Source organism: Panthera uncia, chromosome A2 (assembly GCF_023721935.1).
Source record: "Panthera uncia isolate 11264 chromosome A2, Puncia_PCG_1.0, whole genome shotgun sequence".
In the NCBI taxonomy this organism is placed as follows: Eukaryota; Metazoa; Chordata; class Mammalia; order Carnivora; family Felidae; genus Panthera; species Panthera uncia.
Window position 1 is genome coordinate 2,169,171 of NC_064816.1, and position 25,317 is coordinate 2,194,487.

At 64.1% G+C, this 25,317-nt stretch overlaps 1 protein-coding gene across 1 annotated transcript; it reads left to right on the plus strand.

Annotated features, from left to right (window-relative positions):
• Nucleotides 1–6: 6 nt before the first annotated feature.
• On the plus strand, nt 7–19,399 carry GNA11 (G protein subunit alpha 11). The gene is made up of 7 exons (XM_049642348.1): nt 7–174; nt 11,643–11,827; nt 14,681–14,835; nt 15,212–15,340; nt 18,035–18,164; nt 18,241–18,394; nt 18,618–19,399. The coding sequence occupies exons 1-7, from the start codon at nt 39–41 to the stop codon at nt 18,806–18,808; spliced, it is 1,080 nt and encodes a 359-aa protein (XP_049498305.1). The 5' UTR covers nt 7–38; the 3' UTR covers nt 18,809–19,399.
• Nucleotides 19,400–25,317: the final 5,918 nt, after the last annotated feature.

Genomic DNA, 25,317 nt, shown 5'->3' on the forward strand with positions numbered 1-25,317 from the left:
GCGGCGGGGGCGGCCGGCGGGCGGCCGGGGCCGGGACGATGACTCTGGAGTCCATGATGGCGTGTTGCCTGAGCGATGAGGTGAAGGAGTCCAAGCGGATCAACGCCGAGATCGAGAAGCAGCTGCGGCGGGACAAGCGCGACGCCCGGCGCGAGCTCAAGCTGCTGCTGCTCGGTGAGTGGGGCCGGGCCTGCCGGGGTCCCGCTGGCCAGCGGGCGTCCGCGCCGGCCGGGTGGGGCCGCCCCCGCCGTGCTGCCCGCGGCCCGTGCCGTCCGCGGCGGGCCCCCGTCCCTGCCCGTGCTGTCCGCAGCACGGCCCAGCCTCCTCCGGGGCCGGCCTTGCCGGTGCTGTCCACGGCAAGTCCCAGCCCCTGCGTGGTCAGCCTTGCCTGTGCTGTCCAGATCAGGCCCCAGCCTCCTCCAGGGCCGTCCCTGCCCGGTGCTGTGCACGGCAAGTCCCAGCCCCTGTGGGGTCAGCCGTGCCTGTGCTGTCCGCGTCGGGCCTCGGGAATCCTCCCCTACTTCTGCCGTCCACATCAGATGTCCAGGGCCTTGTGGGGTCAGCCCCTGCCTCTACTGCCTGGGAAGGGACCCAGAACCCTCGAGGGTCAGCCCTGTGCCACTTCTCACCGCAGGAGCCCCTTGCCGGCACAGGGCTGGCCGTCTGTCCCTGCTTTACCGAGTCTACCCGGCCGCTGCCCCAGCGTCTGCTCAGCAGCGGACCTCTGGGCTGTCATCCGCTAGCTGTGCCCCTCACCTCCCGGGATCTTGTCTCGGTTCTTCCCAGCAGGTGGAGCCCTGTTCCTGTGTGCGGGGGGTCTGTCCCCCGTCTAGCACCCCAATCCCGCTGCGGGGAGAACCTCTTTGAACGGTTTTACATCCCTTCCGGGAGAAGACAGCCTTCCGTTCCCTCGGGGTTTCTGTTTCGGGCCGAGGCCAGGGTGCGGGCACTGCAGGAACTATCCCAGATTCTTAGAAGCGGCCAGCTCACCACCCTTCCGCAAACCCCTTCCTTCTGTCTTGGTGAGAGCGGGCTCTCCCAGGTCGGCCTCCTCCTGCAGAAGATTCCTGTCCCAGTCGCCAGGGTCCCAGTCTCCATCGCCCCAAGGCACACCTGTTGTAGGGACGAGTGGGCCCGGCTGTTGGCAAAGTGCTGTCACCCTAGCGAGGGCTGTCGCAGGGCACCACCGCCAAAGGCAGGAAGGTCGTTTACAAAACAGAAACCCTGGCCCTGCCCTGCTCTCCCGAGCCCCGCGCCCTGCACCATGGGGAGGGCTGGAAATGCTCACTCGCCCTCAGGGGTAGCCTGGACGGCCCAGAGTGGGAGCGGGCGGCTGGCCCAGGCAGGTGCGCCCAGAGAGGGGCGGAGGGTTTAGAGGAGCCGAGCCTGCAGGTGAATGAGTGGTGGGTGGCCCTTTGGGAGGTGGCAGGTCTTGAGGGGGATGCATTGCGTTTCCTGCTTGTGGTAACCCACATGGGCCCCCCATTTGATGAAGTACCTCTCCTTTTGTTGTTTTTCCAAACATACGTCCCGGTTTACCCGAAGACTGCCAAATAGGCCATCCTTGCAGAAAAGATAGGCAGAGAGTAATCTTCAAGTTTGGGGGAGACTTGCAGTGGGGCCGAGGGGTCTTTAGGGGGACAGCATGGCTCTGGCTGGCTTTTGCAGTGTGACACAGACTTTATCATGGGAGGGGGCTTCGGAAGTTATCGGCCTCGTAACGGTACCACCAGTTGGCCTTTGCCTGGGGGCTGTGTGAGCCTTCAGTTTCTCCTGCCACCCGTCCTGAGCACGCAGGCTTTGGGCCGAGTGGGGTTCGAGGGGGCAGGTCAGCAGCTCACGCTTCTGCAGCCTTGGTGTGCGTCTCCAGTGTCCCTGGATTGGGGGATCCAGCGGGGCCACCTGCTGAAAGTGCTGGTGCCTGCCTGTGGGCGGGGGTGGTGCCTGTTTGCAGCCCCACACCTCTGCCGCCCCGTGACCCTAGAGAGGCACCCAGCCGCCCCCTGCCAGCCTGCACTGTGGGGGGTCATGCACCTGTCCCCGAGGCCGTGACGTGCTAGGCATGGGGGGCAGATAGGAAAACGAAGGGGTGGGCTTGCAGGTCCGAAGTGAAGGTCTGAGGCATAGAGCACAGCAGCAAATGCCTGGGGTGCCCTGGAGGCAGGGTCGCCCCCATTGGGACCCCCCCCCCCCCCCGCGCCCCAGGCCATTCTCCGTGCCAGCACACGGGGTCCAGTGCGGGCTGTGGAGCTGGGGTGTAGGCTCGTCAGGTGTTTGGGGAGGGCTTTCGAAGCGAGTACTCCATTTGTCCACCAGAAAGCCGCATACACACGTGCGTGTTTGGTAGGCCATGTGTGTGTGAACGTGTGCGACACGCGCATTCAGCTCTCTGGGTGCTGCTGGTCAGGCCGTGCTCTGGTTACCGTTTTGTCCGGTCCGGAGCGGGAGTAGAGGGCGCGGCTGTGCGGGGCCAGCTCCCGGGATCTGGGTCCTGAGAACTCAGAATTGTGCGCGGGAGGACCCCGTGGCCTGCGGGCTGAAACCCCGTTAGGAGCTCTAGGGACAGGGGTCCCGGGCAGGCCTGGCTGGCTTCTGCCTCCCGTGACCTCTTCTGGCCAGGTCCTTTGCTGTTGTGTTTCTGTCACTTGGGGGTGCCCCTCGTCTGTTCCTTAGGGCGGGCGTATTTGAAAATCGAGATCTTCACGGGAACCCCGGTCACTGGAGGTGGCAGCGAACGGCCCGGCTGAGCCTCCGCGGCTCTGGGACTTCTAAATAAAGCAGGGCGGTCAGTTCCACAGGCTTCCTGTCGGCTGCGCCGGCCCCCAAAGGGCAGTGGAAAGGCCCGGAATCTGGCATGGGGTGTGGTGGCCCTGGTGGGAAGGGCGCGCCTCCCGGGGCTTCGAGGCGCCGTGTGGAGCGTGGCCACCGGCTCCTGGCGGGGCGGTCATGCTGCACGCCCTGCGACCCCGGAGAGCGGGAGGCACCTCGGGGAGCCCCTGGGCTGCGGCGGGCCCGCGACCCACCCCAGGATGTGCCTGACGCCCCTTGAATTCAGATTTCGTTTCTCCTGCCCAGAGGGTGTGCTTTCTTGGGGCACAGTCCGTGTTAGTGCTGCGGGAGCCCAGCGCTGCCCTCAGAGCTCCCCCTCCCTCAGTTTCCCTGCACGTGCGGGAGGACGCCAGCGCCTGGACGCGGCTCTCTCTCCTTCCCGCGGGGCCGCCAGGTGTGCCCCGGGCGCGGAGCTCCCGTCGCACAGATGCACTGACGGAAGATCGAGGCCTTTCCAGGCTCTGCTCCTTCCCCGCGTGCGCCGTGCCCGGCCGGGCTGCGGTGGGACACAAGGAAGTGTTCTTCTCAGATATTTAACCACAAGAGGTTTCACTTTCATGTTTTTGTGGTGGAGCCCTCCCCGGTGCAGCCCCAGGAGCGGGCCACGGGCATCGCCGCTCGTGGTGCCTGGCGTTTGGCGCTTACAGAACCCCGGGGAGGGGGAGGGGAGGTGTGTTTGTCCCCCTCGGTCCCAGATGGTGCCCGGTGCAAAGTTCAGCCGGGGCGGGCGGGTCTGGTCTGGGGCTCCGGGCCACGCCGGGTGGACTGAGTGGGTGGACTGAGCCGGACCCACTGCCCTCGGGAGGAGGGGCCCCATCTGCGGGTACGGCTGTCCCGGCGGGCAGGCCGGCCCGGGAGCCGAGGACAGCCAGCCTCTGGGGTCCGTGGGCTCAGGCTGCTCACAGAACCGCCATCCCAGCCCCTCAGGTGTGCAGCCGCTCACAGGTGCTCATAGCTCCTGTGCCCACGGTCCCGGTGCCTGTCTTCTGGGGCAGCCACCGTATCTGTCCCCTGTGGGGCGTCCGGCCCGTGTCTGGGTCCCATCTCACGGCCACTCAGTCGCCGTGCGGTATCGTCCTTGCTCCCGCTGCTGCTCCCCACCTTCGGGGCTCCGCCACCCCGGCCCCCGGTGCAGGGCCTGCAGTCTCAGGAATGGTGGCCGGTGACTTCCATTTGCTAAGGGAACTCACATCCCCCAGGGAAGTGGGACGGGAGTGACTTGGTGCTGCCACCACAGCCCTGGGGGACCCGAGCCTCCCTGCTCAGGTGGGCCCGATGCCGTCTCACCTGTGGCCCTCTGCTCTGATGTGAACAGGTGGGGACCCCAGCGGACAGCTCACGGTTACCCTCCTCGGGGGCTCCTGCTGGTGGGTGTGGGGGGCTTGCTTTGAGGGCGCCCTGTGCAGCCGGCTCGGAGCAGTGGGGGGGCGCTGGCTCTGGGGCGGGACCACGGCTCCCGCCCTCGGTTTCCTCCTCCGTCTGATGGGAATGACTGTCCCGGGATTAAGTGTGATGGTGCCACTGAGGCTCCTGGCACACAGCAGGTGCTCGGCAGGCAGAGGGAGCCCTTTGATCCTGTCGCTGCCCGTCCTCCTGGGCACTTTGCACCACGTCCCCTATGAAAGCAGCTGCGACGTCCCTGGGAGGCACCTGTCCCCACCCCTCAGCACCCGGCCGGCAGGTGTGGGGTGGGGTTTCTTTTCTGTCTGACTCCCGGTCTCGGCGTTGTCTTCTGGAAATCGGAAGTGAGGGTGACGGGGAGGGACAGACGGGGGCCGCTGTCTCTGTCATTTCTGTTCGACCGCACCGTCCACCTGGCTGGCAGTTCCCTCTGCCACTGAGCAGGGCCCCCCTGTCCTGCAGCACGGGGACTCACAGTCTCACTGCCTTTCCTCCTTACCTTTCCTGAGCCCTGGCAGCTGGATGGCGCTCTGTGCCCCGGGCACTCGCAGACTCCTCTGAAGGGGCAGCTCCGGCCGGTCCCCTGGGAACTGGCCTCGTGTTGGCCCCGGGGCATCGTGTTGAGAGGGACAGGAGGTGTCAGGTTAGAACACTCACAGAGTCCCTTGGGGCAGGAGCGTAAACGGGAGGCTCTCGCCACCTCTGCCCAGCTGGCCTGTCCTCCGAGCCTCCGTGGAGGTGTCGGTGAGCTGTGCGGGCCCCGTCCCTCTTCCCCAGCTGGGCTGGATGGGGGGCTGGGCAGGACTGGGGGCTCACAGGGTCCTGACTACCTTGGTGCCCCAGGAAGGGCTACAGTAGGACTTGGCACACGGGGCCAAAAGTGGGGGCACAGTGACACGTGTGGGGTGAAGGACGCCCACCAAAATCAGCAGGGACAGCTGTCCCACCGTCAGGCTGGGAGGAACAACCGACGTCACGGCCCGGCGTCTGCGCCCCGCGGCCCCAGCCCCGGGGTGTCCTCCCTCCTCTCCCTCGTCATCGAGGTGCACACTGGTGTCTTCTCGCTCTCTGGGCCCCACACCCGAGCGACGAGCGCTCCGCCCCAACGCCGAGGCCAGATGGCCCCAGTCTGTGGAGGTCCGACGGTCCCTGGCTGTGTGACCCTCCAGAGTGTATCAGAGCCTCCCCAGAGGGGATGTGGGGACAGTGGTGTCACTGAAGGAATGAGCGGGCTTGACCTGCCATCCTCAGCTGCTCAAGGACTTTACAGTGTCTCTGTCCTCCCGGGTAAGGTCAGCGTCCCGTCTCTGATATCAGACTTGCTGGCACAGCTTGAGGTCCCAGGGGTATCCGGGAGTCCCAGGTCGCAGGGGTGCTCTCGCGTGGTCTCCCCGCAGTCCCAGGAGCTCCCGGCTTCACTGCCCACAAGCCGGAACCGTGGCGGCCTGCCCCTGGGGTCCAGGGTTCAGCGGTCCCATCCTTCCTGCCTGTTAGGCCTTGGCCCCGACGGCATTGGGTCCCTTTCCCGCCCGTCTGGGGCTAGGGCTCACACTTCCTTCCTCCCTGCCCCCCGCCCCCTGCCCATCCCCCAGAGCTCGGTCCCTAGTGAGGGCGGACAGCGGCATCTCCTCCGACTCTGGCTTCCACTCTCTTCCCTCTTCTTTCAGCTTGTCTCAGCTGGGCGTGGGTCAGATGCGGCCCTCCTGCCAGGGATGCGTCAGAGCACACCCGGGGGGTGTCCACGGGCTCCCGGTCCTGCTGCGTCCCATCTGATCCTGTGGGGCAGGCGCCAGGCTGGGCTGCCCCCCAGGGGCTTCCTGTCCCTGAGTTAACAACCAGTCGAGTCCCCCCGCCCGGCACCGGGATGGGGAGGACCCGCGGGGAATGCTTGGCGGAGCCAGCACGTTGGATGGGGGCCAAGTTCGTTCTGTTCATTCACAAAAAGCTTGTGCAGCATCTTCCGTGAGCTGGCCTGGGGGGCGGGGGCTGGGGGCTGGGGGCAGGCGGCTTTGGGCAGACCCCCCCTCCTCCCCCCACCATCCCCCCCCCCCCGCCGCATGAATAACTGGGGTGGCATCGTCTGCAGCGAGAAGGGGTGGAGCGTCAGGGGGCCGAGGGCACTTCTAGGAAGACCTGAGATTGCGTTTCTGCGAAGGAGGCTCCAGTCGCGCTGGGGGTGGCTTATGTCCCCTGGTGGCACAAGTGCCCACAGACGTCTCCTTGAAATGATGAGCAGCAGGCAGGCCAGGGGCCCATGGTCGTGGACTTGGGGTCTGCCCCCAGCCAGGACCTGGTGCCGGCACGGTTCCTTCCAGGGAGGCGGTGTGATTTCATCACCCGCCCCAGGGCACCCCACCGCAGGGACCCCTGCCACCCATCTCACCCTGCGTCCGCGGGGGTTCCCACTAGGCCCTGAGTGCGCTCCGCAGCACGGCTGGGCCGCTGTAACCACCTGCCTGGCCGTGGGGGCCGTGGGGGCCATGGGGGGCCTCCGGGCCGATGCCGCTTCTCGGTGGCTGTAGGAAAGTTCCAGGAAGTCACACGTGGGTGCTGGAGTGAAGACACCGGTCTTTGCCGGAGCGAGCGACTTTGGAGCTCCTGGGTCCAGGGCAGCTGTGCCTGCGTGGTTGGGGGCGAGGAGGGGCGCGGTAGGCGAGTCTGCGTCGGGGAGTGGGGCCTGGTCTTGGGTGTGTCACACGCTTGGGCACGAGGTGGGGTCTTCCCTCCCTGGTGGGCAGCCAGAAGGTTTTGAGCCAGGAGGGCACGTGCAACCAGATGTCTTTCAGGGGGAGTGTGAGCGTGGGCCAGCCAGGTTGCACCGGAGGCTGGAGAATGAGCGGGGCGGTGGGTCGGGCAGGAGAGAGCCCCGTGGGAGGTGAGGGGGACAGGGCTGAGTGGAACGCGGGGCGTCGACCACGGCGCGGGGCGTCGACCACGGCGCGGGGCTGGGTGAGCGGCTGGTTCCAGATGGGCTCAGCCGTGAGGTCCAGGCAGGCCTGGCCTGCGAGACGCTTGTGGGCAGGTGCACATCGGGTCAGGTGTGTGGCAGTTCCTGGGGCCAGGGATTCTGTCACAGGCCCCAGTCCCAGCTTCCAGGCGCTACGTGACGACAGATATGGCAGTGGCTCAGTTGGCCCCAGAAACGGGGCATCTGGAAAACGAACCTGGGTTGCTTTGGCCAGCTCAGTCTTGCACGGAGCCGGGTCCCCTGCGTCCAGCCCTCCCTCCCCTCCCTCCCGGACGCTGCGGTGGCCCAGCGCCTCCTGGGCAGTGGGCCTGGCCCGTGCCAGGGCAGAGGGCCCTGCTGGCTCCCGCCTGCTGTGCTGCGGCACCGGGCCTTCCTGGGGACCTTCCTGCTCCGTTGACGTAGGCCCAGAGTATACGCCACACGCGATACGTGGCATTTTTCTCTGAGGTCCTCACCTGCCCACACCTGCCTTTCTCTCCATACTCTCCTTTCTCCGTGGCTGCCGTGGGCAGGGTCACTGATTACCCCGTTTCCCAGGCAGATGGGGACTGTCGGCCATGCCGATCCCTTTTGCGTCCTTCTTCCCCTCGGCTTTATTGACACATGAGCGATGTCGATGCTGAGCAGGTTTAAGGTATGTAACTTGATGATTCGATGCGCTCACGTACCACAAAATGATTGCTGCAATCAGGTCAGTTAGCGCGTTATCTCACATTAGGTTAGTTGGCACATCGTCTCACGTTGTCTTTGCGCACTTCGCTTCTGCTGGAGTTTGACCACAGCCTCGGTCTTTGCTGTGGCTACGCTGCCGTGTGGGGGGCGTTTCCAGACTAGACAGCAGGGCCACGCAGCTTGTCCGGGGCCCCCAACCTCTCCGGGAGCTGATTGTGTGTTTCCGGCCTCCTTGACATCCTGCTTATATCTCGGTTTTGCGGAGCGTGTCCCTGCCATCCCCCGTCCTCCCTCAGCCCGGCTTCGTGCCGGATGCAAGGCTGCTCTGGCTCCGCATCGAGGGCCTCTTCGCGGGCACACCTGCCTCGCCTCCTGTCCCCTCCGGGGCTCACAGCAGTATGTTGTGCTGATTGACACAGCCGTGGGTGCGGGTGGGTGGGTGCGGGTGTGTGCACTCGTGTGCCCTCGAGTACATGTGCGTGCGTGCACACGTGTGTGTGGACGTGTGTGCACGGCCCCCGGAGCCTCCACGGGGGGCTGCTTCCCTCTTTTGCCTTCATTTTTATTTTTGTTCTGTAATTTTAATTACAAAATTTTTTGATTTTTTTTTTTTTTTTTTTTTTTTTACAAATTTTGTTTTTATTTTTTTTCAAGTTTACTTATTTTGAGAGAGTGCCCAAGCAGTGTAGGGGCAGAGAGAGCGTTAGAGAATCGTAAGCGGATTCCGTGTTGTCAATGCAGAGCCTGATGTGGGGCTTGAACTCCCGGCCATGAGATCATGACCTGAGCCGAAATCAAGAGTCGGACGCTTAACCAATTGAGCCACCCAGGCGTCCCCCAATTTTTTAATGTTTTAAATAAGCTTATTTATATATCTTGAGAGCGAGAGAGCACGCGTGTGTGCAAGCGCCCGCATGGGTGGGGGAGGGGCAGAGAGGGAGAGGGGGAGAGAGAGAATCCCCAGCAGGCCCCCCACCGTCACCGTCGTGGAGCCCAGCTCGGGGCCTGAGCTCACGAACTGTGGGATTATGACCTGAACCGAAATGAAGGCTTGGAAGCTTAACCGACGGGGCCCCCGGGCGCCCCTTGCCTTCATTTTTAAGGAGCCGGTGTGAGGTCGGTCCTCGGCTACACACGGTGCGGTCTACAGGCCCCGCCCGTGGTCTCCCGCCCGCCTCTTGTGGGAGCCGTGGCCTTGGCCTCTCCCGTCCCGAGGTTCCTGCGTGTGCTGCCCTCGGCGTGTGACGTGCCGTGTCTGCACGTCGGGCTGACCTGCGGGGCTGCGTCGGGGGCTGTGGCTGTAACGCGGGTACCTGGTGAGCTGTTTCCTGGGAGCGAGCCTCCCGAACAGACCAGAACAGACCAGCGGGGCAGTTTTCCTGTAGCAGCGTTTTTGTCAAAAGTAGGGCTTCTCAGGGCGGTCCTGCCCCCTGGAGGTCACTGGGCCGTGTCTGGGGAATCTGTGGTTGTCACCCTGGGGGGCTCCTGCCATCGAGGGGGTGGGGCCGGGGATGCTGCCCGACCCCCACGGCGACCCCCACAGTGCCCGGGTCGCCCCCCAGAGAGTGAGTCGGCCTGGGGTCAGCAGCGCCCGGGGGACAGGCGCTGGCCAGGGGGAAGGCACGGGAGAAGCTGCGTTCCTAGCACGCACGCCCCTCCCCGCGGTGTGTGGTGAGGGGGAGCAGTGTGGGACCCTCGCCGAGGGGCGGGGGGCCGGTCAGGGCGAGCAGGTGGCCTCCCGTCCCTTTCACAGCAGAGGCGAGTTGTTTGAAGGGGGGTGGATGGAGGAGGGCGGGTGGGTAACCACGTTACCTGATGACGGACCCAAGGGGACCCGAGGTCGTTTCACTGACTCCGCGGCGGATCCGAGGCAGTTGGTGAAAGAACCAGAGAGGCAGCCGAGGCCCCGCTTCGTGGTGTCTGGTTAGGGGCTCGGGTCTCCCCGAGTGCGGTCAGTCACTCAGATACTGGCTCAGGGCCTCCCGGCCGCAGGACAGTGTGGACACCCGGGGCCCGCCGGACCGGTCTCCTGCGGAAGCTCCTGGGCCGCGGAGGGTGCCGGCCGCAGACACCTGCAGAGAGAGCCCCCGACTCGGGCAGCGGCCACGGCTCTGCGTGCAGGGAGGGCTGTCCACCCCCAGGGCGCGGGGCTCTGTGGAGCACGGATCGCCTCACGGGCCACGGCACGGGAGGTGCGTGGACCGACCCAGAGCGGTGAAAATAAGCCTGAGCAGCGGGTGGGGCGGGTCTGGGGCCTCGGTCTGCGAGTGGGTGCCCGTGGAGGGTCGTCAGGCCGCGGTTTCAGGCGTCGTGCTCTCACAAGTTACAGGTCGTCTCTGCTGTGTGATCACGTCACTCCGGGACTCAGTCTCTGGGGGTCCGGGGTCTGGGTGGCCCTCGTTCGGGGTCCCTCATGGGGTTGCAGAGCACGTGTCGGCCGCGTCCGGCTGCGGTCCCCCCCGTGGCCTCTCTGCCCAGCGCCGCTCGAGCGTGCTCGGTGTGGCGCCCCCCCTTCCCCTCGGCCAGTGGTGCCGGGCGGTGCGGACCTAGTCTCGGGAGGGACGCGCCGTCATCTGTCCTCTGTCGGCTGCAAGTGAGTCATGGAGTCCGGCCCGCGCTCGCTGCCGGGGCCTCGGTCTCCCCCTCGGGAAGGGGGCGTCGTGGAGGCCCGTGGGCATTAACGGCCTCTGCAGTGGCGGGCCCTGAGTGTGGGGTGCCCCCTCCACCTGGGGGTGCGAGGCCGACGCAGGAGGGGAGCCCGGGCTGCGTTGTGCCGCGGCGAGATCAGAACGTGCCGGTCCGGGGCTCCGCGGGGCCGGGATGAGGGTGCAGTGGCCATGTAGCCCCTTTCCAGCTGGCTCTCCGATCCTTTGGATCCTGGAGGCTGAGGCGGGGGCCAGCGTGCTGCCCCGGAGCAGCCCGGTGAGCCCCGCGGCCGCTCATGCTTACGGGGGAGAAGGGAGACCCCGTGGCTGATGTTGTGCGTGCCAGCTCAGCGGGCCGGAGAAGGGAGCGGACGCCGGGTTTGGCGTGGCTTCTGGGTGGGCGTGGGACACGGGGCTTGGTCTCCTGGTGCCGTGGTCGCTCCGGGCGAGCGTGGAGCGCTCAGCAGGCGGCGTGACGCTGGGTGGGTTTGTGAGTTCAGGGCTAAGGGGGAAGGAGCTTTCGGGGACCTTTGTGGGGACGTATTCGGTCCTTAGAGCGTCCAGGCTTCTGTGCGGATACCCGACTCTTGACCCAAAGGAAGGCTGGCTTCGGTGGGGCCCCTGGTCGGGGGCCCACGGAGATGTCGCCACGTGACGCTTGGTGTCCACGGTGGGCGTGGGAAGGTCTGGGGGGCCGGCCGGCCGTGGGGGCCCTGGAGGAGGAGGAGCTTGTCACCTGAGAGTCCAGGGGCGGCGGCATGTGGCGGAGACGTGGCCCCGTGCCTCCCTGGGGCACCAGACCCAGCGTACCCAGCAAGCGCTCACGGAGGCCAGTCACCCCTGCCAGGTGGCTGGGCCGGACGCACCGCAGGCGCCAGCCCCCCAGCCTCAGTTTCCCATCGTGTGGCAGGGTCGTATGCTTGGGGACACGAGGGAGGTAAGACGGGGGACGCGCCTCCCAGACCGGCTGCGTGCCGGCCGCGCGTATCCCACGCCCGCCCTGAGCGCCGAGCTCTTGGGCCCTTGGGCCCTTGGGCCCTTGGGCTCTGACTCCCCTGGGGACCCTCCTCTGCCGGGTGGGCCCCCGGCCTCGGCTGTGGCCTGTCCTCACGCGCCCTGCTCTGCAGGCACGGGCGAGAGCGGGAAGAGCACGTTCATCAAGCAGATGCGCATCATCCACGGGGCGGGCTACTCGGAGGAGGACAAGCGGGGCTTCACCAAGCTCGTGTATCAGAACATCTTCACCGCCATGCAGGCCATGATCCGCGCCATGGAGACCCTGAAGATCCTGTACAAGTACGAGCAGAACAAGGTGAGGCTCTCGGGCGGGAGCGGGCGGGCTGGACGCGGCGTGGGGCCCGGCCCCCGTCCCCCCGTCCCCGGTCCCGGCCAGGGCCTGCCTGCTCGCAGCCTGTGCGGGCCCGTCCTGGCCGGCCTTAGCGCTCCCGTCCTACGGCAGGGAAGCCGGCCGGGGACGGGCCCCTCAGCACCCTATGTGATGCTCTGGGTGATCCCAAGGGAGGGGGCATTTCCCTTCCTTGTTTTTAAAGTTTATTTATTTTAAAAGGGAGAGCGAGCGAGGGAGCGCACCTGTGAGCGGGGGGGACGGGCAGAGAGGGAGAGAGAGAATCTCAAGCAGGCTTCACGCTGTCAGCACAGAGCCCGACATGGGGTTCTGTCCCACAAACCGTGAGATCGTGACCTGAGCCGAAATCAAGAGTTGGACGCCTAACCGACAGCCACCCAGGCGCCCCTCCTTCCTTCTTCTTTTCTTTCTTTCTTTTTTTTTTTTTAATGTTTATTTATTTTGAGAGAGAGAGAGAGAGAGCGAGCGAGCGTGATCGGGGGAGGGGCAGAGAGGGAGGGAGACACAGAACCCGAAGCAGGCTCCAGGCTCCGAGCCATCAGCAACGAGCCCGAGGCGGGGCTTGAACTCATGAACCTGGAGATCATGACCTGAGCCGGTCAGACGCTTAACTGAGGAGCCACCCAGGTGCCGCCCACCCACGTTCCTTTTTTTTTTCACTAACAGCAGTTGGGACAGAATTCAGTCACCGTGCAGGCCTCCACTTAAGTGTGCAGTGCCCACATCCATGGGGGAACATTCCCTCCCCCCAGAAAGAAGCCCTGTCCCCCTTAGCCGTGACCTCCCCTGCCCCTTCCTCCCCCAGGCCCCCACGAGCCCCCTTCCCGTCCGTGGATGAGCCCGTCCCGGACGTTCCACACACGCGGACTCCCACCCCGCGTGGCCTCTCGTGGCCGGTTCCCTCCCTGAGCGTCGCGTGTTCGGGGCCCGTCCGTGGGGCGGCGGGGGTGGGCGCCTCGCTCCTGCTCGCGGCCGAGGGACGTGCGCGTGCGCGGTGGACACGTTCATCTGCGGACGTGCCCGTGCGTGGAGGACACACTGTGTGAATCCACTCACCGCCTGATGGACCCTTGGGTCGTTTCCACGTTTTGGCCCTTGTGGATCCTGCTGTTGAGACGTTCACGTGCAGGTTTTCGTTGGCACACCTGTTCTCCGCTCTCGGGGGCCTGTTCTCCGGAGTGGAGATGGGGGGCGGTCCCAGGGCAGCTCGGGGTCTGCCCCTGGGCGGAGCTACGAGCCTCCTCTCGCCGCAGCGTCCCCGCCGGCCCCGCACCAGTGGGCTCGCGCTGCTGGCCTCCCTCGGCTTTGCTTTTGCACATCTGTTTTTGGAGTGTTTCGTTCAACCCCAGAAGTCTGCCCTGGGCTAACGTGAGGTGGTTTAAATTAATCCATTCGCTTCGAGGCTTAAGAAGGTCAATCAGCTAGATTGCTGATGTGTCTCCGATTGGCACCTTCCTCCCTTTACGCCTGGTTCACAGATGATCAGGGACCCCCAGCAGGGCCTGATGGTGGGCTTGTTGGGGGGTCCCTGCCGTCCTGGCTGTGAGCCGCGCGTACGGGTCCTGCTGGAATCTCTTGTCCTCTGGGTCTGGGTCAGTGTGACCTGCACAGCCGAGGCCCCCTCCAGCGTCCCGACCGTGCGTCCCGCGGGTCCCGTGTTTGGACCGTAGGTGTCCATCAGCGTCCAGAACAGGGGCCACCGGCTGTGGCCTGTTTCTGTGAACAGTTTTATTGGTACTCACCACGCGTACTCATTTACCTAGAGTCCCCGGTGGCTTTCGCCGCAGTGGCAGACACAGCTGGCCACAAAGGTGACAACACTCCTGTCTGGGCTTTTACAGAAGCAGATCACCGGTCCCCGATCTCCACGTGTGCACAGTCAGTGGGTTTTCGGGGGCGGTGCCTGCTTCTCCAGGCCCCTGACCGAGAGGCAGGTGAGGGCCGGAGGCCACGGCCGGGGGACCGGAGAGCATCATTTGGAGGGGGGACAAGTGGGGGCAGCCCTCGAGTCCAGGAGGAGCCTGCTGGCCTTCGGCGCCCTGGCTAGGGCTCCCTCGTTCCCCATTTTGAGTTCTGTCCGGGTGTGTCCTCCCTGGTCCCTCAGCTGGTGGCCGGTTGTGTGGGCCTGACCACCCTGAGGACAGGCACGTGGGGTGGGCTGGAGGAGGAATGGAGAGTCTCCTGAGCCACCTGCCTCACTGTTGTGTGTGTGCACACGTGTGTATACGTGTGTGTGTGTGCACGCGCGCGTCTGGGGCATCCCTCGGGGACTGGTTCCCCAGGAGCGGCTCCCCTCGCCCTGCGGGTTCGGGGGCGCTGTGCAGGTTCCTGTCGTAGCTGTGAGTGAAGAAGCCACTGGCCGCGGTGATTAGCTCAGCTCCAGCCCCTCCCCCTTCGCTGGCAGGTTCCTCGGCCCAAGCCCCACCCCCAGCCTGCTGTGTGCCAGGCCGGGGGTGGGGGTGGGGGGTGCAGGCCAGACAGCGGCTCCCCGACTCGGTTCCTGTGCGGGCAGTGGTGTTCGTTCTGTCGTCCCGTTTGCCCTCGGTCCCTTTTACGGGATCTGCTTGTGCGTGTGTGCGGTCTCCTCCGGTCCCGCCTGCTGCCCCGCGGAGCAGGGCCCTGACCCAGCCGGGCACCCCCCGCAGGCACTGCCTTGTTCCCGGGCACAGCCACTGCCGCCCACCCTTGCCCCTGCCTGACGCGTGCTCCCGCCTAACCGGGTGACGGCCCGCCCCGGTCGGGCGCCCCGTGTGGCCAGGCCCCCGGCGAGCCCACGGCTCTCCCTACCCACGCTCGCAGGCCAACGCGCTCCTGATCCGTGAGGTCGATGTGGAGAAGGTGACGACGTTCGAGCACCGGTATGTCCACGCCATCAAGACCCTGTGGGAGGACCCTGGCATCCAGGAGTGCTACGACCGGAGACGCGAGTATCAGCTCTCGGACTCCGCCAAGTAGTGAGTAGGGCGCCCGCCCCGCGGGTCCCAGCCAGGGCCGCGACGGGGTTGTCGGGCGCCTGCTGCTCGTGACACGCGGGCCACGCTGGCGAGACGTGGTCACTGTAGGCAGCCTGGCTGTGCCCGAGCGTCTGCTGCGGCCACTTTTCTGTGAGCCTCTGCTACTGTGCTAGAACGAGAAGGTTCGTTTTGGAAAGTCCCCTGGGAGAGGGTCCCTCAGAGCCGGCTCGAGTCGTGCGGCTCCCCTGGCCACGGGACCCAGGGCGGGGCTGCTTCACCCCTGCTAGTGAGGGCTGCTGGGGGGACCGTGGTGGCCCGGCCGTCCCCCCACCCCTCACGCGCTGGCCCGAACAGCCTCGTCCCTGCCGTGTTACAGCTACCTGGCCGACGTGGACCGCATTGCCACCTCGGGCTACCTGCCCACCCAGCAGGACGTGCTGCGGGTCCGAGTGCCCACCACCGGCATCATCGAGTACCCTTTCGACCTGGAGAACATCATCTTCAGGTACCTGCGCCCTGGTTCCCTGGGGGTGGTGGCCCTGGGGCCGCCTGGGGCTCTGTGAACTGCAGGAGGGAGGGGCCCAAGCACCTGCTGTGGAGACAGTGCGATTCACTGGGTCCCGGCCTCTGCTCCCAGGGAGCGTCCTACCCCGATGGGAGAGAAGGCTCATACAGCGGCCACCGAGTTTCCACGTGAGCCGTGTCCCAGTAGTGGTGCGGGTGGTGGCGGAGCTGGCCAGAGGCGGCCTGGAGGGGAGGGTCTTCCGGGGGGCCCTCTGTGACGGGGCCGCAGACGAGGGAGGGTGATCTGGAGTTCCCGCCAGACCTGGATACGCTTCAGGGCAGTGCGGGCTTCCTGACGGCCCTGGGGACCCACGCAGAGCTGGGTGACAGGAGGGTCCTGGACTCTGGTTCTCGGGCCCACTGTGGCTCGTGGCACGTTGGCAGAAGGGGTGCGGCGGTTCTCCCTTGGGGCCAGAGTCGTGTGGCCAGAGTAGACCTGGTGCCTTGAGGTCCTTGAGGACCTGGGCCGGCCTCTCCGTGGGGTCCCAGCTGGTGGAGAGTCGCTAAGTGGCAGAGGGCAGGTGCGTGTCTGCTGGGCCACCGTAACAAAGGAGCACAGATGGGCGGTTTAAAACCACACGCGTTGTTTCTGTCCTGGCTCTGGAGGCAGAGCTGGTTGAGGCGAGGGCACGGCTGGTTCCTTCCCAGGCCGGAACGGTCTGTTCCGTGCGTCTCCCGGCTCCCGTCCCGGCCCGTCTCACGGCCGGGGGTCGCCGGCCATCCTTGGCACCCCCTGGCTTGTAGGCGCACCACCCCGTCTCTGCCTCTGTGGCCACGCGGCCTCTCCCCACGTGTCTGCGGCCAGCTGTCCCTCCTCCTGTAAAGACAGCGGTGATCGGAGTAGGGCCGCCCTGTCTAGTGTGATCTCCTCCTAACCAGTGGCCTCTGCAGTGGCTCTGCTCCCACGGCGGGTCCCGTGCCCGGTTCTGGGTGCGCTGGTTTGGAGGACGTTCAGCCCAGCGCCCCCGGCACGGCGCCCTCTGCTCCTTGTGTGCAGGCTCACCCTGGGGAAGGGGCCGGTGCCTCCTGGGCGGGGGTCCCAGAGAGGCGGTCAGCCGTGGCCCCTGTCCCCGGCCATGGCGCCCCGCTCTGGGGCCTCAAAGCGCCAGCTCTGTTGGCTGTGTTCCGAGGGGCCCTTTGGCCTTCACCCCTCCCTGCCGTCCGCACCCTCTCTTACCTGCCGGGCCTCTGTCGGAAGCCCTCTGGGGTCCCCGGAACCTTCAGAAGCTGTGGGCACCCGCCCTGTGTGTGTCCGACAGCCCGTTTTCCTGGTGACGGCTTTCTGTTTTAATTAGATCCTCGGCGGGGTTGTGACCTCAGAGTTCAGACCCGAGGTCTCCAGAGCACAGGCTGCGGCTTGACGAGGGTTCCCCCGAGCTCCCATTTCGGGGACTCCTCGCGGCCTCACGCTGACCTCTGCGTGTCCTATGCCTGCTGTGTCCTCCCCCTCCCCTGCCCGAGCCTGAGCTGGGTGTGTCCCCTCTTCTTGGCACCACTTCCCTGGTGCCCCTCCCTGTCGCCCCCTCTCTGTGGGGTGCCCGAGCTCTGTCGTGGGCCCCCACCCTCTGCCACTGCTGTTCCCCAGCCAGCCCACCCTTCGTTAGCTGCGTTCTTCCGCTCCAGCCGCGGCCCTCCCCTCCAGCCGTGCACTCGTGGAGACAGCCTCCGGGCCCTGGCGCTGAGGTTGGGTCTGGCCCCTCAGCGGGGTTGGGACGGCACCGAGTAATGGCCTGACGGCCCCGGCGTGTGAGGAGATGGGCCTGGTCCCAAACGGGGGCCTTGCGTGGAGACCTCGCTCCACACTGGGGAGGCCTCGCTTTCCAGTAAGGCCGTGGCCCCAGACGCCGTCAGCCCTGACGGCACTCCACGGACTGGCCCTCACACAGGGCCCTCGGCCAGTCCCCACCCTCCTGTCACCACTGTCCCGTCCGTTCAGCGTCACCCTGGCACATCCACCATCCACCTGTGCTCTCTGGAGTCTCCCGGGGGGGGGGAGCGCTCTGCCAGGAAGCCCTGCTCCCGTGGGCCAGGCCGGCGACAGCCCTGAGTGTCAGTCCCTCCCTGCAGCCGCGGCCAGAACCCCTGCCTTCGCGGGGACCCCTGCCTTCTCGGGGCGGGGCTGGGGCCAGGCAACTCCCGGGTAGCCAGCGGCCAACCCCTGCAGGCAGGCCTGCGTGATGGGGTGTCCCTGGCGTTTCCTCCCCCTGCTGCTCCTTCTGCTTGTGAGCGTGTTGTTAGTACTGTTACTTTCCGCGTGTTGGTCCTGCTGGGCAGGAGACCTGCTGGCAGAGACAGTTCGCTCTCTGAGCCGCCCCCTTGTGATGCCGAGGCTCCTCTGGCGCGAGCGTTTATCTCCGTCCTCTTGTGGAGATGGAGACCCTTCCCCGTGTGTCACAGACATCTGTGCACCCTGCGCAGACGAGGGCATGGGTCTCCAGGGGTTGCCCCCGGGCTCCCCAGACCTGGGACTCCTTCAGGGGCAGGTGCCCGGACGCGGTGCCCCCGGCCAGGGCAGCGTGTCCCGCAGGGGCTCTGCCGGCCCCGACAGGTGCGCCCCCCCCCCCCCCCCCCGGGCCTCGCAGATGTCTGTCTGCGGGCGTGGGTGCTGAGCCCCGCCGGGCTCCTGTCCCCACAGGATGGTGGACGTGGGGGGGCAGCGGTCGGAGCGGAGGAAGTGGATCCACTGCTTTGAGAACGTGACGTCCATCATGTTCCTCGTGGCCCTGAGTGAGTACGACCAAGTGCTGGTGGAGTCGGACAACGAGGTGAGGCACCTTCCTCCGCTTCCCCCCCCTCCCTGCGGCCGGGGCCCCGCCCACGCTCACGCCCTCCTTCCGGCAGAACCGCATGGAGGAGAGCAAAGCCCTGTTCCGGACCATCATCACCTACCCCTGGTTCCAGAACTCCTCGGTCATCCTGTTCCTCAACAAGAAGGACCTGCTGGAGGACAAGATCCTGCACTCCCACCTGGTGGACTACTTCCCGGAGTTCGACGGTGAGCCGGCCTCCTCCGCCCCTCTGCCGCCGGGGGGGGGGGGGGGGTGACCTGCGTGGAGGCCGGTGGGCGCTGGTGGAGCTGCCGCCTCGGGAGACCGCAGCTCGGGGCCTGTGGCCTCCACGCGGGGCCCTCATAGGAGCAGGGAGGAGGCGGTGCCTCTGTATGTGCGCGTGCGCGTGCGCGGCGGGGGCGGGGCCTCACCCGCCTCCGCCTCCCCCAGGGCCGCAGCGGGACGCCCAGGCCGCCCGGGAGTTCATCCTGAAGATGTTCGTGGACCTGAACCCCGACAGCGACAAGATCATCTACTCCCATTTCACATGCGCCACCGACACGGAGAACATCCGCTTCGTGTTCGCGGCCGTCAAGGACACCATCCTGCAGCTCAACCTGAAGGAGTACAACCTCGTGTGACCTCGCCGCGGCCGCCCGAGGGAAGAGGGGGAGCCCCAGGCGGGCCCCTCCTTGGGGCGCCGTGCCCGGCCGGCTGTCCCGGCTCCGCCCGCAGACCGGTTGATTTCGTTTTCATATTTTTAACAAATGGTTTTTATTTCACAGTTATCAGGGGACGTACGTCTTTCTTTCTTACACCTCGTGCACCTTCTCACCTGTGTCAGCGGCAAGGCCGCCTTTTCTTGGCCTTGACTCGGGGCTCGCTTTTTTCTAAAAAAATAAAACAAGAAAAAAAGAAAAAAAAAGGAAACAGAAGAACGGATGGAGACAAGTGGAGACGAGCGGCCCCGGGCCGGCGGCCTCCCGGCGGTCACGCGGGGACAGAGCCAGCCGCCGGCCTCGGACTCCCCGGCTTGCCCTCCCCTCGTTTCTCGGTCGTTCCCCTCACAGGCGCGGCGGCGGCGGCGGCGGCGGCGGAGGCCTGGGGACTGTGACTTCTCTCTCTTTCTCTTCCTAAGTTATTGACACCCTGGACTCCAAGAAGTGGGGGTGGGTGGCGCCCCCCGCTGCCCGCCCTGGGAAGTGCCTAACCTTTTTTTTTTTTTTTTTTTTGATGAGGAAGGAAAACGCAGTGTGCCCACTCTTGGGTCAAGGAGACCGCCTGGCTCTCAGCCCTCCCCGCCCCCGCAGACCTCGGGGGGGCCCTCCCAGGGCCCTGCAGGCTGCCATCCGCACGCCCCCGAGGGTCACGTACCCTCCGGCCCTGGCCGAGGGCACCCTGCTGCATCCAGGAGGCCAGAAGGAGGCCCCCTCGGACTGGGAGTCACTTTTGATGTGTTCTGTTTTGAAAGCAGTTTGGAAACAGTGCGAGTGGGGTGGGGACTTTTTCAGAATCTTCTCAGGTCTGTCCCCTGGAAGCAGGAGCGGGGGAGTCGCCCCTGGCGGGGGTTCTCGGAGGCTTCCGGCAGCAAGCACTTGCCCCCACGTCTTGCAGGTCCGCCCCGAGCCCCACCCCGGGAAGCGAGCACGCAGCACACGCACTTTGCCCAGAGCCATCGAGGGCCCGCGGTGGCCAGGCCGCGTGGAGGCCGGTAGCTGGCGCCTCGGCCCCCTGGTGGTTTCCAGGCCTGGCCACGGCCATGGCCACGCACTGAGCCAGAGCCGGGGCCGCCTTGCCTGAGCCCCCTTCTTCCGAGGGGCTCAGAGGGTGGGAACAAGCAGGGGGCTGTTTTGGGGGGGGGGGGGGGGTGGGATGAGGTGGCTGTTTCATCTGATGTAGACTGGGCAAGCACTACAGTGTTTTTCTGTGGGTTGGTTGTTTTGATTTGCACAAAGTAACAGGGATGAACCGCCGGTGATGCCTTGGACCCGCCCAGGACATCTGGTCGCGGCGCGTTAGCGGTCTGTGTGGCTGCTGCTTATTGGGGCCGTCTTCAAACACGGTAGAAACAACTCAACCACCAGCCCGGACGCCGGTCCTGTGTGCCTGGCCCGCTTCCTCTGTGCTCCGGAGGAGAAAGGACGAGTCTTGTGGCTCCCTCACAGAGTCCCTGGAGGGCGGGGTGGCTGCGTTCCTGGTGATCGGTCCTCTCTGGGGGCAGAATTGGCAGGGGGGGCAGGGCCCCCAATTTCTGTGCCAGTCGTCCCTCGGTGCCTCTACCGAAAGGGCCCTTGTGCCATGTGTGTATGCGAGGTGTGTGCTGTGGGCTGGCAGCGGGGAACGCAGGGTCCTGGCTGGGTGGGCACCTCCATGTCTTAGCGCTTCTCTGGGGCCTGGATCGCCAGGGAACAGGATTGGGCTCTCAGGGTGACGTGAGCCGCGGGCCTGAGGCACCCAAAGTATTCACTTTTCCCAGAGGGAGCAGTATGCCAAGCACCCCAAAGCCAGAGCCTGGTGCTCCCCGGAACCCTGGGAGGGGGGCGGGTGCTGTGCGCCGCGGTGGGTGCGAGACCAGTTCTGTGCCAATGTCAGCGGGGGGACCACGTGGTCTGGGCCCCTCCCTTGCCCATCTTGTGAGGTTGGTTTGTGTTGTTTTACACCCTGGTGGGCTTTCTCGAGAGTGCCGGCCTCCCGCCCCTCCCGCTGCGTCGTCAGATCCCCAGCAGAGGGGAAGCCGCGCCTGCTCCCAGTGCCAACGCCCCCCCCCCCCCCCCCCCCCCCCCGCGGCCGCGCGGGGATCGTGCGGGGATCCTCCCGCCGCCGGCAGACGTTCTCCGGTTATACTTGTATATTACACAGGCCTGATTTCAGACGATTTAAACCTTAACCTATTTTAAAGAAGAATATTATATAAAAATACTGTTTTTAAACCTTTTGTCATTTGAAATGCATGTATTGTGAGCGCTGGGGGATGGGCACGTTAGCTCAATGCCAACGTCCTGGGGCCAAGGCTGCCGAGGTCGGGCGGGCTGGACGGCAGGCTTTGCTCATCGTGTCGGGGCCCTGACCCCTTAATCCAGAGACACCTGATGGAAATTGACTTTTCATATCTTTCTCCTGAAATGAATTCTGTTTTAAATTGGAATAAATTCTGTTCCTAAATGCCGTGGCCCCCTCTGGCTTATTTCCTATCGCTGGCCGTGGTGGGTGCTGGGCAGTGTGTTGGTGCCGAGGGTCTGCAGGGGGCTGCCTGGTGTCTGTGCATCTGGCTGGGACCCCAGCACCTTTGGCCAGGTGTCTGAGCTCCTGGGACCCGTGGCCACAGCTGCCCCGGGATATGCCTGTGCCTCCGGCCCCGGGCAGCGACTGTGGCATCGGGGCCCCTGCTCTGAGGGCCTCTTTCTGGACCCTGGCTTCAAGTTCATTTGTGCTGCGGGACTAGAGCATCGTGCAAGAGTAGTGCCTCCTCACTGGGGGCAGGGGACCGAGGAGCCCGGTTCTGGGCCGGGCTTGCTACTCCAGGTGGGGGCCGTGGGGGCCATGGGGGATGCTCTTGTGGAACATGTTCTCCTCGCCCACCTGTATTAGGCCAGTCTCCGCAACCACTCCTCGGATTTTTTCCTTTTTAAAAAGTGGTAAGTGCACATAAATGTACCATTTGTGGGCGCCTGGCTGGCTCAGTCAGTTGAGCATCTGACTCTTGATCTCAGCTCAGGTCTGGGTCTGCAGCTCATGAGTTGAAGCCCCGCACTGGGCTTGCACTGGGCATAGAGCCTACTTCAAAGAAACGTACTATTTAAAAAAAAAATTTTTTTTTGATGTTTATTCATTTTTTGAGAGACAGAGCATGAGTGGGGAGGGGCAGAGAGCGCAACACAGAATCCGAAGCAGGTTCCAGGCTCTGAGCTGTCCGCACAGAGCCCGACGCGGGGCTCGAGCTCACGGACCGCGAGATCATGATCTGAGCCGAAGTTGGACGCTTAACCGCTGAGCTGTCCAGCGGCATCAAACACACACTGTCGTGCACCCACCCTCCATCCGTCTCCAGAACTTTCCATCTCCCCAGACTGAGACCCTGTCCCCATGAAGCACGGACTCCCCACCCCTGGCTCCCACCATCCACTCTCTGCCTCTGTGGACGGGACTCCTCTGGGGACCCCCTGTGAGTGGGGTCGCGCAGGACGTGTCCTGTGTCTGGCTCCTGTCACTGTGCAGTGTCCTCCGGGTCCATCCACGTGGTGGCAGGCGGCAGGACGTCCTTCCTCGCTGAGGCTGGATGATCATTTTATGGATGAGCCACTTTCTGCTTTACCGTCGGTGGACACTCGGGTTATTTCCACGTCTCAGTGACTGGGAATCATGCTGAAGGGGACCTGTGTGTGCAAACATCAGGCTGAGAGCCTGCTTTCCGTTCTAGTGACTACAGACCGCACCAGCAATCGCCAGATCACGGTAGTTCTACATTTAGCTTTTTGAAGAACCACCAACCCGTTTCCACAGCGGCCGCCCCGTTTCACACTCCCACCGGCCGTGTCCAAGGCGTTCAGTCTCTGCACGGCCTCCTCCAGCTTTCTGCACTTGCTCATCAGTGGGATAGGCCTTGAAGGCTGTGGCACCAGACACAGCAGGGAAGCCGGATGGGGAACAATGATGACGTGAGAGAAGGGCACCCCAGGCACGGGGCACAGCCCGTGCAAACGTCCTGGGGCCGCACTGGGCTCACACGTCGGAGGAACAGTGAGAAGGCCCGCGTGGCTGCAGCAGAGTGGGTGAGGGGGAGAGAGGGAGGAGGGGAGGGCAGGCAGGGGCAGAGGCAGGTCTGCAGGGCCTTGAGAGCCTCAGGAGGACTAGGGCTTTCCCCCAGAGAGGTGGGCGACCCGGAGGGCTGCGGGCCGAGGAGGGCCAGACCTGACTCGGGTGCTCACGGGCGCCCTCCGATGGCCGCCATGGGGAGGACGGACTTGGAGGGATGAAGGCCCGAGCCGGGGATCCACGGCGGAGGGGACTGCTCTGGTCCCCGCGGGCGTGATGGGGGCTGCACCAGGTGGGGGCAGAGGAGGGGGCAGGATCCAGGAAGTGAGGCGGGGAGGAGAAGGCCCCGCGACGCAGCCGGCGCACCTGGACGTCACGCCCGCCGCGCCCAGCAGGTGGCGCTCTCGAGCTCTCCGGCCTTCCTGCACACCGGCAGGCTCCGGACGCGCGTTTTTCCGCGCGAGGGCCTCTCCTCCTCTCATGGGGAAACCAAGGCACCGAGTGGCCAGTTCCTTGCCCTGACGGTAGGCCAGCGCTCGCCAGACATGGACACCAGCCGCGGCCGGTCCAGCGAGGCGCGGACACGAACTAAATGAAAACACACGATCTTTGTTTTTAAAAAAAAAAAAAAAAAAAATAGGGGAATTTCAAGACGGAAAACCTGCAGAACCGGGTTGCTACGCCCACGAAGCCTGCCCCACTGACCTGTCGACGGAAACCTGGGGCTGTGAATGATGCCGCTGTGAACACAGGTACGCAAGTGCCTGAACAGCGCTTGCCATTCTCCTGGATATAAAACTAGCAGTGAAATCGCGGCAGGAAGACTTTCGCGTCTTCTCCAAAGAAACGATCAGTTAAAAACTTTGTTATCCCGGCATTGACTTCGGGCCTTTGCCGGGGGGTGGGCAGGACCTGAGGTGTGGCCAAGGGCCGGCGGGGACAGCCGTGGCCCTCAGCGGCCAGTACTCCCGGCAGCCGAGGACTGGGAGGTACTTGGGAACGATGTACAGATCGTATTCTTGTTAAGCACAAAGGACACTCGTAAAACCAGAGACGCAGCAAGGCGCGTGCCGTTCAGGAAACAGGAGACGGGAAACAACGGACGCAGCTCCAGGAGCGTACGTGGCGCATGCGCCGTGGCCAAAGCCAGTCCCTGGGAAACCCCTTCTAAGCCACCGTTCCCCAGTTAGGTTTCTCTCCGCGCAGGGTCGCTCCTACGGTCACCAGCGGCCTGGGCCACATGTCCACCGCTGCCCCGCTCGCTGCAGCCCCAGGCTGAAATTTAACCGGGCGCCCGTCAGCGGTACAGGGTGGCTAGCGCGGCCTGGGGACCGTGGTTAGTGACACTGTACCGCACATGTGAACGTGGATGAGAGGAGATCTTAGAAGCCTTCATCCCGGGAAAACAAAATGTCCCCTAACGAGACCCATCGTGTGATGGTTTCACGATGGGCACAAATATCGGATCGTCACGTTGTACATCTGAAACGAACGCAAAAATTATATGCCTGCTTAAATAGATAAGCGTTGGGGCGCCTGGGTGGCTCAGTCCGTTGAACGACTGACTCTTGATCTCTCTGCTCAGGTCATGATCCGGGCGTCGTCTCTCCCTTTCTGCCCATCCCCCCGCTCGTGATCTCTCTCTCTCTCTCTCTCTCTCTCAAAAAAAAAAAAAAAAATATATATATATATATATATATATATAAAATAAAATAAATAAATGAAAAGACTGCCATCTCTCGACTGAATTGTCATTGTATTTACCAAAAATCACATCACCATATTGATCCGAGTCTATGCGGTCCATGGTGGTGTTTAGATCTTCTATATTCTTGCTAATACTCTGCCCGCTTATTCTACTGATTACGGAGAGAGGGGTGTCAACGTTTGGGAGCAGATTTGTGGCTCTGTGGATTTCTCCTTTCAGGCCTTTCATATTTTGCTTTTCTGTGCCTCGTGCATACACGCTCTGGTGGCCATGTTCTCTGTGAATCGATTCTGTTATGTAATGTCCCTCTTTGCTTCCTCGCTTTTTTTTTTTATTATTTAAATTTAAGCTAGGTTTTTAAAATTTACTTATTTACATAACAGTTAGTTTCTAAAAATGTATTTATTTTTTTTAAAGAAAGTAACACTTTAATTTTTTCATGTTTATTTTTGAGAGAGAGAGCGAGTGAGCAGGGGAGGGGCAGAGAGAGGGGGACCCCAGGCTCTGTGCTGACAGCAGAGACATCGATGTGGGGCTCAAACCCCCGAACCATGAGATCGTGACCTGAGCTGAAGTCGATGCTTAACCCACTGAGCCACCCAGCCGCCCCTAAAGTTATGTCTTTAAATTCAAGTCGGTTTTTTAAATTTATTTAAATTCCAGTTGGTTTTTAAAATTTTGTTTATTTAA

Excerpts from the sequence above, each read along its gene's own strand:
- GNA11 (XM_049642348.1), top strand. The coding sequence starts at position 39 with ATGACTCTGGAGTCCATGATGGCGTGTTGCCTGAGCGATGAGGTGAAG. Across the intron at positions 175-11,642 it reads GCTCAAGCTGCTGCTGCTCG|GCACGGGCGAGAGCGGGAAG; the intron begins GTGAGTGGGGCC and ends CCTGCTCTGCAG. Across the intron at positions 15,341-18,034 it reads CTGGAGAACATCATCTTCAG|GATGGTGGACGTGGGGGGGC; the intron begins GTACCTGCGCCC and ends CTGTCCCCACAG.